The 11,690-nt window shown below is 42.0% G+C and overlaps 1 protein-coding gene across 1 annotated transcript; it reads left to right on the forward strand.

Annotated features, from left to right (window-relative positions):
• Positions 1-271: 271 nt before the first annotated feature.
• abhd15a (abhydrolase domain containing 15a) lies at positions 272-11,427 on the forward strand. The gene is made up of 3 exons (XM_083913862.1): positions 272-1,102; positions 9,056-9,408; positions 10,187-11,427. Exons 1-3 carry the CDS (start codon positions 554-556, stop codon positions 10,845-10,847), a joined length of 1,563 nt encoding a protein of 520 aa, XP_083769988.1. The 5' UTR covers positions 272-553; the 3' UTR covers positions 10,848-11,427.
• The last annotated feature ends 263 nt before the right edge of the window (positions 11,428-11,690 follow it).

Raw genomic sequence — 11,690 nt, forward strand, 5'->3', positions numbered from 1 at the left:
TTGGGTGTACTGGAAGTATTTTAAGGGGATTGGGAAATAACAGCAGGGATGATGACGCGCACAGAGTACCTGCTCGCTGAGGAGGGTTGGACATGATGGGGAGGCGTTTCCAGCACCAGCGGCGAGTTGCTCACATACACTTCTTGCGCTCCCAGCTGTTGAGCGCAGCCCTGCACATGGCCGGGTTAATGAACCAATTTAGCGGTGCATGCGTGGATCGCAGACGGGATCTCCACGTTGTTTAAAAAAAAGTGCCCACAGAAATGGAAACATGATATATAGCTTGGAACCACCTGGAACGATAGACACGCTGCGTAACTGAGACATCACGCCTACGAAGACAAGCGACTGATGCGCCTTGGCACCGGAGGGAAGCACCGAAACTCCACGGACGAGCCGAGCATCAGTTTAGGACGAAAGATCGGCACACTGTTAGAATGAATGTTTCCCTCGTCTTCTTTAGTGCAAATGTAAAGTGATCAACTTATGAACCGGACTGTAGGGTGTGGAAAGCGTCCGTGTTGTGCTCATTTTGCTCCCCCCGACCGTGCCAATGCTGGAGTGGCTTGCGGCTCTGTGCATTGTGATCCTGGTGGTCTTAATCTGGCCGGGCTCCAAATATTTTGGCACCGAGAGTCAGTCGGATGTCTTGCTACGGGGACTGGGGATTTCACAACAGGCGACGAAGGACAAGACCGGGAGGTGCGTCCCAGCGCGAGAGGGGAGCGACGGTGCCCAGGCTGCCTGTGCGGGTGCCGGGGCCGATGAGAAAGCACCCACCGTGGCACTGATCTGCAAACCGTCCGCGCTGGCCAACTATCTCCTGAAACACTGCAGAACTTTCAGTAATTACTCTCCGTGTGTCAGGTGGACGTGGAGGGCCAGCGCCTTTCTCCAGAGTGTGTACGAGGCGTGCTGGCCGTACGACAGCCCGGTGCAGTTCGTGCGGGACAACCTGCAGCTGAGCGACGATGGGCTGGTGGCGTTGGATTGGGCAGTGCCCTCCTACCAGAAACGACGCAGGACTTCCAGTCACTCCACCAGTCCTGTTCTACTCATCATCCCAAACTCTTTCGGGAAGATCACTAGAAATGTGTTGAAGGTGCGACTTTACACACATATTTCACTGTAAAACGATCACATTATATAGACGATAGGGCTCGAATAACCACAGACACATCATATTAATGCAGACACTAAGCAGACAGTCATATATCAAGATGATGAGCAAGTTCATAATAAATATACAGAAAACAAAAACCATACAGTAAATAGGTAAATAAAGTAGGATCCATCGTTAACAATAACAAAGAAATGAACTCTGAATATTCAACAGACCAGATGTGAATGGTTAGAAATAGCAGCTTCCATGATGTCTGAAGACACCAACAGCTTCATAATGCTGTTTCTGAATCGATACATATCCATAGAAAGGTCAGGATGTCCACACAAGATTGAATTTTGTCATGAACTTTGTCTCTAAAATGTGTTCCATTATGAGTCAACACAAGAAAATTACAGTATAGCAGCTACACGAGAGTGCATTAGGTCCTGTAGCATTTCTACATTTAAACACAAAAATACTAGACAATAATGGAGCAAATGTTTTTTCAATTCAGAATGTGGAATCCACAAACTAATCAAAGAAGTCAGACATTCAGTGATTAAAAAGATTCATGGGAAGATGCCAGTGCAAATCAATACAGTAATGGCCATTTGGGTAAAGGGAATCACTTGAGCTTAAGCCAGGCAAGCTCAGTTGAAAGAAAAGGGCAGAGAGCTGAAAAGAGCAGATGCAGAGGCAGCACCGGTCTTTCAACTACCCTTTCAATACACTGACTGAGGTAATTGAGTGAAGGATTACAAAGCATCGCTTGACTTGAGGGGCCTAGGGAATTGCTGCGCCGCTCCACATGACTGCCTGCTGGCTCTCGCAACACTCTGGGCACATGGCATCGTGCTAGCTCATTTCATTTACTGTTAGCTCTGTGTGCAAATCTGCCAGAGGCTCACTGTCAGGCCCATGTCAGAAATAACAACTCTGCAAGAACTCAGCACTTACAAAACCAAATGTGTTTGACATTCATCTAGAGTGAATAACTTATGTGAATGGTGGAGAGACAAAATAATAGAAGGAAAAGTGTTGCAACCACAGAAAAAGCTAAATGATGGAGACGTGAAAAATAACTGTCACATATAGGAAGAGCTGTGGCTCATGTTGTCGTTTCTCTTGTTTTTTGGGTCATCATCAGAATCAGGCAGTTACGCTTGGGAGGGCTGGAAGCTGAGGCGCCACAAGGGACATACACCAATTAAGATTGCTCCTGTCACTGGTGTGCATAACCTAGTGTGTGTCTGTGTGTGCACGACAGAGAAAGATAAGAAGAGCTCATGTTTGCGTGGGCATACACACACGTAGGTCTATATCTGGGACTCGAAAGAAACAGAGAGGGAATTGTAAACCTGTTTGTGGAGTGTGTGGGCTTGTGGTCCCGGTGCCCTTCTCTTTTACACGTTAGATTTTAGGAACTCATGAATTTATGAATGAGCTAGCTCCTCTTAAATCATTGATATTTTTACTCTCGGTTTGTCTCATGCTCCTTAGTTCTATGTCATCTGGAATGATTCACTTCCATTTATATAATTGGCATAGGTGAAAATTGATACAGTATCTAACAATCTTTTAAATGGCTTCAGAGATTGAAATGTTTTCATCCCAAAATATACGTAAATGCATTAAGTATTTCATTCAGTCAGTTATTTGGTTTGTTAGTTAGTTAAATCACTGTGTATTGACTACTAATAGGATCATATAACACATTCACCAAAAATGCATTACCATTGATCAGTCTGTCTTCCTCCTTTCTTAAAGCAGTAGCTCAACCTTTAGAGAAATACACTAATTTGCATACTAGCAAAGAGTGATTTGAGAAGAGTGATACAACTCTCACATTTATGTGTTTAAAGCAATTCTTACCTTTCTGACATTTTTTATACTTTTCTTTTGTAATCTTAAAACGCTCCTAATAAGCATACGGCACACTAAAATGTAAAAGAAATCTACCGGGTGTTGAACCTCATCGATATTCAATTCTCATTTATTTCTGATAGAAGTCTGACCAATCATTTTATCCGTTCCAAATAAAATAATTTGCAGAGCTTCCCATCTGTCTTTCGTCGCAGCGTCCATTCCAGCTGCCTACCTCTGTCACCGTTTGCCAGTCAAAGCAGGGCGCGTCAGAGGTCGGGCAGAGGGAAGACGGTGGGACTTTGGAGGGAGGCGGAGTTGTTCATGTTTAAATTTTTACTAAGTGCTGTATGGTATGCCAGAAAGGTAAGAATTGCTTTAACTAAACTAAGCATAAAGAATGTAAACAAGGGAAAACAGCTAGTCTGGTTCAGACCGTATACAACAAAATATGCCAATCAGCACCTCTAAAGCGCATCAATGAAGGGCTATATTTTAATCCGTAACAAAAACTAAAGTTGAAAATTAACACATGATTTTACATGTGAATGTCCAGCACATTATATGCTAATGCTAAACTAAGCTAACCAGCGGTGGCAGTAGCTTCATATTTACAGTGAGGCTGTGAGAGCAGTATCTGTCTTCTCACAATTTTGGGCAAGAAAGTCAAGAAGCATTGTTCCCAAAATGTCAAACTATTCCTTCAAACCAGCACTGCATTCGTACAGCTACCTCTCCTTAAACTCTCCTTATCTCAACCATCAGCAAACTCAATTTTAATCAGTTTTTATCCTCAATAAAGTCATGCAAAGAGGCCAGTTTAATATACTGAAGGCGTGTATGGACATGTTGAAATGAGCCCCATATTCCGTGCCCTATTTAGAGCAATGTGTTGAAAGGCCATAAATGTTCCTGGAGGCAGACATCCAGCTGTTGTAGCCATCCTATGATTTAGACTTTCCTGACCTGTGAGCTGTTTTACTATAATTTTGTGAACTATAAGTGTTTTACTCCGTATGTTTTTGGCACTCATTTTCACATCAAGTATTTTCTCATTCGTTACAGATATTAGGTATGATATAATCCAGTCATTATGTGTAATTTACCATTCAACACTTGGATAATTGTTTTCTTTTTCACTTTCTGATTGCTGAGAGAGCAGATTTGGAATTTTCCAAATTTCTTGCAGGATTGGATAATAGCGTAGCACTCGGGAAATAAAAGTGGGAAAGTTTTATCATTAACAGTCACGATTGGATCAGTGAGGGAGGTAGTAGTAATACTTAATCAGTGTTGGAAATTTCTCAGTTACAAAAACATAACCAAGCTGCAGACCCAGGAAAGATTAACTAGGACACAGCAACCCTGTCTCATCAAAAAATACATTCCCAGCAACCGGTGCTTCTCATTGTGAAAGTCGGCGTTCTAAATCCACGGTTATAAACTGTAATCCATAAGGTTATTAACTGAAACCAAACTACGTGGTTATGTTAGAAAAAGATGATGGTTTGGGTTAAAATAAGTACATTTGTTACACAATTGAAGTTACCTACTTAAATTAAAGCTGCAGTCTGCAACATTTTTTTATCATGTTCACTGAACCCGATACTATGCGCCGATAGAACAACATCAATCATCTGGTTTTAGAAAAAATAACGTGCCTCTATGTGTACCTAGAGCCTGTTGTTTGTTTTTCAAAAATCGACCGCACCCGTATCATCATTTTAACAGACGCGTTCAAAGGAATCTGGTGCAAACGCACTGACGAGCACTCGATGGGAGGAGCTCGACCTGCCAGACTTGCTGACTGCAGTTTTAAGTATGCAACAGGTTAAGGTTAATCTGTGTTTTCTGTCCCCTTATCTCTTTGTGAATTTTAGTTTGGTGTTGTTACACCAGGACCAGTCTGAAATGTTAAGACCGTGACTTATCTTTTGGTTTTTGCTCTTGGTTTTGAAATGGGACATTGTGTCTATGTACAGAACATGTTGGGTGAACTGTGTAGGATTTGTAGCCTGTGATCGTCTTGTTGCACCATTTAAAAAGAGGGAGTGTGTTCAGTGGGATACATAAGGATACAGAGAAAATTCTACCCAGACATTAAGCAGAATGCAAATTTGTCCCCACAGCTTTTCCGATATCAGTGCCCTGCCCTACCTGGAATATATGCATCAGGATTTGGCAGCACTTGCTGTCTTCTATGCTAAAATTATAAGATATGACATTTTCTTACCAACCTGTGAGGAAGTAGATGCTCATTTAACTTAGAATATTGACAGAAACACCACTAATGCATTTAAACTATACAATAAGACCAATGCAACAAACAATTGGTGGCAAAATGCATTTATATGGAGACTTGTGAAACAGGAGCTTCAGTAGCTTGAAAAAAGGTTGGGACTTCAGTTCTTGATATTTTTACTGTGGCATGTTTTCTCAATAAGGAATAGCTTCCCCTTTGAATGTATGATGCTTATGACTTTGAAATTGGGCAATCTTGCAGCTACAAAATATATTTTAAAGCCCATCCTTATCACAAGACCCCAATATATCTAGGGTATTATGAGTTTTTGACTTACCACTGTTCTCCAGCAGTGCTTCCATGTTGGGTGGAAGATCTGTCTCTGACATTTGTCTGCTGTGATGTAAGATATCAAGGAACTTTAGCTAGGGTTCTTATAATTAGTTGGTCGCACAAATAATGCACCCCCGTGACCATGAGAGGGACAAGCGGTTGAAGATGAATGAATGAAAGATGGCAGTCAGGCCATTTATTATATAACAAGAACAGGAACTTTTAATCTATATACTAGATCTTTATCATTTGTTTAAGCTGTCACTTTTCTTAGTGTAGTTCATCAACAGAACAGATAAATTATAAGATTGTTTTTATTCCCCACAAATGTTTGCTGCGCTCCGGCACATATCCAACTCAGAGGAGCAAATCAATCCCCTGGACATGTATCACACGCCTGTTGAAGAGTATTTAGGGTAACTATAGACCTGACTAGAGGACATGGCACTGTAGTGAGATTCTCTGTTGCCTGTAAAAGGCTTCTAATCAAATAACATCCTTAATTTAACTTGATTTTTGGAAACATGTTGTGATGAAGCTGCTGTTTAACACTAGAGTTGGACTCACAGAAGTAGAAGGGAATTTTGTTGAAGCCCTTTATTTTTATGTCTTTGTCTTTGTCATTGATTCAGTACAGCAGCAGGGGAGACGTGCCTGTGTGTGTGTGTGTGTGTGTGTGTGTGTGTGTGTGTGTGTGTGTGTGTGTGTGTGTGTGTGTGTGTGTGTGTGTGTGTGTGTGTGTGTGTGTGTGTGTGTGTGTGTGTGTGTGTGTGTGTGTGTGTGTGTGTGTGTGTGTGTGTGTGTGTGTGTGTGTGTGTGTGTGTGTGTGTGTGTGTAAGAAGGACATTGTGGTGTTTGAGGATATGCTGTCCAGTGTCTGGAGTCCCTGCTGAAGGAATTTGTTACTGAGCTGACAGTTTATCAGCTCTGACAGAAAACCACTGGGGTAGCTACTGTTGTTTTTTTACTGTTCCTCTAATGACGCAGAGATCTATGAAAAAGACAAATTCACACTGTCAGGATGACATTTTAGGAGAAATATTGCTAGAAACCTAATCTGAACAAAACTAGAAAAAAGCCACTATCATTAAAGGGGACATATTGGGTTTCTACTAGAACATGTTAACATGCTTTAATGTTCAAAAAACACATTATTTTCTCATACTGTCTGTCTGAATATACCTGTATTCACCCTCTGTCTGAAATGGTCCGTTTTAGAGCCTGTCTCTTTAAGACCCCCTCCCAAAAAAGGAGGCGTTACCTGATCTTCCACATCTGCGTTCTTGGTGTCTGTGCATGATCATTGCAGCTGGGGAATGTTTGTAATGGAACTGAAGCGGTACTTTCTATAGTATAGTTGTGACATCAGAACCGTACATTAGTCCTGACGACTCGTTTAAGGCAAAGTTTCTGAATATGCGCTATAATACTTTCACAGTATTTTTTATTGCACCTCAAACTGCTTTATGGTAATAAAAAAAGACATGGAATTATCCCTTTTTACAATATGGCACCTCTATGCTGGTGAATTTGTCAGATTGACCAAACAGTACCTTCATGAGTCAGTTCTTCCCTTCTTGAGAAAAGGAAGGTTTTATAGTAGGTTTTCATGGCTGAATGATTCAGATATGGGCTTTGCAGTATCCTTGGATTTAGTGATTTCTTCCATTCATTTTATTTCCCATCCTCAAGGTGTGCTTAGTATCCTTTGTGTGCAGTTGTTGCGTATCACTCATCGTGGCCGTTATAGAGGGTAGGAGATGATTCACACGGTGCATCACCACAGTGTCGCTAAATTAATACCTGAGCAGGCAGGAGTAAGCAGGACAAAGTCATTTTATACTCGGTTCACCTAATTTAATATAAGAAACATTCAAGGCTCATCCCCGGCCCTCATATGCTGTTTTGATTGTGAAATATCAAATTGTGTCTTTCAATATCTTTGGCAATTAAACTGAACTCAAGTGATTTATATTAATTTGAAATTGCTCTACTCCCCCTCTAAACAGTTATGGTCCGGTGTATCAGCTATGCTCAGAACTCTCTTGACACTTCATAGGAATGTATCTGTAGAGTAGATCCTTTTTTCATACAACCAGATGAAAACCAGTAACCGGCAACAAACCTACTGCAAGCTTTCTCAGCTGGTAAATATTTAATGCAGTGATTCTGCAGCTCTTCCTGCATCACTGGGATTTCAGCAGATTTAAAGCAAAACTCATATCTGACAATGATTTTGTACAGGCAGATATACTGTATATATATCTACTCTGCTTTCCTTTATTAAAACCATTGCAGGCTTGTAATGTTTCTAGTAAACAGCAGTTTACTGTAAAGATAAAACACCAGCAGAGCCATTAGACTTAGACAGCCAGATTCTTAAGAACCTTAATAACAAAATAAAATGATGCTATCCATTTGTGCCTGAGCCTTATTTTGAAGATGAAAAGGCTTTTTGTAGATTTTACAGATTTAAAAGAGACATACTCAACGATAACTTTTAAGAAACTGGCTTGTTGATGTGATTTGATATTCCCATCAGTTTTACATGATGCGTCACAAAGCCATAAATTATGCTGTTTGCTGTGCACAGTTCCCAAACTTTGAGGATGTTTTCTCCTACATTCTGCGCTGCATTTAAAGTATAGTGTTTTTATGTAGCGAATAAAACCAACTTTTGCCAAGTTTACGGCATCTATTTAAGAGATCTACACATTTGAATTTCTGCTAAATAATTCATTTTTCCAGCCCAGATATCTCATCTCTCAAAATAAACATTATAGTGGCTCACTTCACCAACAGAAATGAGTAGTGATGCTTCAGCTGACTGAAAAGTGAAGCCAGAGACATGAGATCACAGGTTTCCGCACTGAAGCCCTTTCTCTTCTTGTGTGCCACCTGTGCTGAGCCTCAAAGAGAGATGCATGGTGCGGGTTGAGGCTGTCTGAGCTTAGAATCAGGCTGCATGGACATCATAAGGGATGTGTGAATTATTGACCTTAACCAAGGCCTCTACACTGTCAGAGAACGTTCTCAGAGTTGATAAAGTTGATGTTAATCACCGCAGGAGGCTTCTTTGGCCGTGTTTTGTCACTGAAGGCAGTTTGTCGCAGTAAACAACTCTTGTTTGCTCACATTCATCTGTGCTCAACTGTATTACTAAGAAGCCTACTGGTGTATATCTGTGTCTGAAATCATAAATTGCTGAAACTATTAGAGAAAATAGTGGTATGACAAAAGATTTACTGTGTTCTTTATCAATGGAGTATTTTTGTAGGGTTACAGTTTTAAGCACCACAGTAAAAGGGAGCAACACTCAATCCTGAAGTTTTACTGTGTTCTCACTTCCCCAGCAACTGTTTATTTATTTTTCCATACAATAAAACGTAGTACCATGCCATTTTCTGGTATTACCACTGCAAATACATTTAGGGGAACAAAATGGAAACTGATTTCTAAAAGGAGGCATTGTTTAATTCTCATTTATGTTCTCCACCCCCTTCTTCCTTCAGTTGTGTGAAACGGCACTGTCCCATGGTTACCTTCCAGTAGTTTTCAACCGACGCAGCCACAACAGCACCCTGCTCACCACACTCAAGCTGCAGCAGTTCGGTGACCCCGCGGATCTGCGCGAGGCCGTGCGCTACATTCGCCACCGACAACCTGCGGGAAGACTGTATGCAGTGAGTGAGAGCACCGGGTCGGGCCTTCTCCTCTCTTACCTGGGGGAGTGTGGATCATCCAGCTACATGACGGCGGCAGTCTGCCTGTCGCCCGTGTTCCGCTGTCAGAGCTGGTTTGAAAACGGGCTGTGCTGGCCCATGCAGTGGGCGTTGGTGCTCTACCAGAAGATATGTCTCAGCAGGTATGGAGGGACTCATGCTAGTTCAAGGTTAGGCATTGAGGGGTGAGTGGGCAAAATGGGTGATGATACCTGGAAAGAAAATATCAAGGTGAGGTTAACAGAAAGACTCAAACGAACACAACAATGATTGTTGAGCATAGGGCCAGGTATGTTCAACATTCCTGCCTGTTAAAAAGAAGATTGTGGTTCATTACAATGTGTCTTATATTAATAGTTTTGGCTTTCACTTCTATTGGTTATGATAACATTGTAATCAAAACCGCCCCACTTAAACTAAGTGGGCATATAGATTAGGTTTTTGGAAGACAGAAATCAGCAGCTGCTACTCCTTTCAGCTAACCACAGGGAATGTATCACTGTCAGGAAGATGATCACATCATAAGTCTGCTGCATGAAGTATGGCATATAAAAATCTCAGACGGAAAACCCTGGGACCATGAAATTTGGAATTTTCAGCCAAAAGGTAGAAATGGATGCAAGGGCATTGTAAAAAAAAACAGATGTGAGTGCTCACTCAACATTTACTGGAAAGGCACAGGCAATTAAGGAGAAAATGAGGTTACTGTAGCAACAGATGGTCTGCTCAGTGTCAAGTCATTGATTCTGAAAGACATCGTGACCCTTGTGTAGTTTCTTGAATCAATGCCATTAAGAGAATACGAGACTGATGCAGCTCTTCAGAATTGATTTACTGGCTTTCTGTTGATTTGTATATCTGTGTTCCTTTGTGTGTGTGTGTGTGTGTGTGTGTGTGTGTGTGTGTACTGATGATGTACAGGTACAAGACGGTGCTGGGTGAGACCATACAGACAGACACCCTGTTTTCCAGCTGTTCCTTGCGGGGCCTGGAGGAGGCATTGTTCTGTCAGAGTGGACATGTGGGCTCTGCACCAGCTGCACCGACAGGGAGCAGCAGTAGCTGTAATACTTCAGGTACCTGGGATGCTTACTGGGAACGCAATGAGCCCTTGAGAGACGTGGACGAAGTGGCTATTCCCGTTCTTAGCGTGTGCGCTCAGGATGACCCAGTGCGCGGTGACGCCCAATCCACAGTACCCTTGGAACTCTTTGAGACAAACCCACATTTTTTTCTCCTCTTAACTGACCGTGGAAGTCACTGTGGTTTCTCCACCCAATCCGAGGGGAGAGCCGCCGGTGCATTTGGTGCAGTCAGTTCTGCAGCTGCACAGAACAGCGGAATGGAGAGCCGTCGGACCAACTGGAGTCACAAAGCTCTGCTGGAATTCTTCAGGGCAACCACAGACTTCTTTGCTGCAGAGGAGAGAGCGAAGCAGCTCGCTGCGAGGAGGAGGGGGCTGGGGGGAGGCGCAGGGGGGAGGGCTTTCCGCCACCGCAGCGTCAGTACGTGTAAACGAGTGCCAGCGTGTTCCCATAATATTCATGCAATTTACAACTGGCAGAGGTCCTACACACGATGAGGGAACTTAATGGAAGTTAATGTACTCTAGGATGCTTTGGGATATTGTTTAGATTTGGGATGTGAAGGACTCAGGTTATTCTCTGCCTGTGTGACACTCAGCTTGAAAGTTTTAACATATACAGAACCAGAACAAGTACAGATGTTGTGACATACCTGTACTGAGGTCATGGAGTACTTTCAAGTGTGTTTTTTCACACAGTTGTGTGTGATGTGAGGCATAAAAGACTTGGCCAGAGAAAAGATCACGACAGGCCATAAGCTTGCATGCAGTTGTTGTATTTAAATGCTGAACAGTTGACACTAAACCCAGATGGCTATATATTTTTCTACAGACTGATACAAATCTCTTCAGCGCCAGCTGTTAAAACTGAAGGCTTCTGTCACGCATACATTTATTGAGTCATCAATTCATCTGCTTAACAGTAACAAAGTTTACAAAGTTTTCCTTCACTACTTGACACTTACTGTAGTATCTTGTTCTTACTGTAGTATCTTGTTCTTTTTTTAATCACTGAACGGACATTTGTTCGGGAGCAAAAGTGTTAAAAGTATTGTGCATAGAATAGAAAGGGGAAAGAAATCCTGTGAAATTTTTAGCGACATGCCAAATGAGTTTAACAAGCTCATCCAATGTTAATGTACACAATAAAGACAGTTTCCTATTAAAGGTTCTCTTCTGCCACCCAATCGGTTTTTGGAGGAAAAACTGCATCATGAGCTTATTATGTTTAAATTAACCGGGTGGCTGGAAGCACTTTGTGATTATTCCTGTCTCATCATTTAAACTCTGTGCTCCAAGGTTTACCCCGGCAGGATCTTATTGATTAGACTTAGCAGTATA

This window comes from Echiichthys vipera (assembly GCF_963691815.1).
Source record: "Echiichthys vipera genome assembly, chromosome: 5".
NCBI classification, from domain to species: Eukaryota; Metazoa; Chordata; class Actinopteri; order Perciformes; family Trachinidae; genus Echiichthys; species Echiichthys vipera.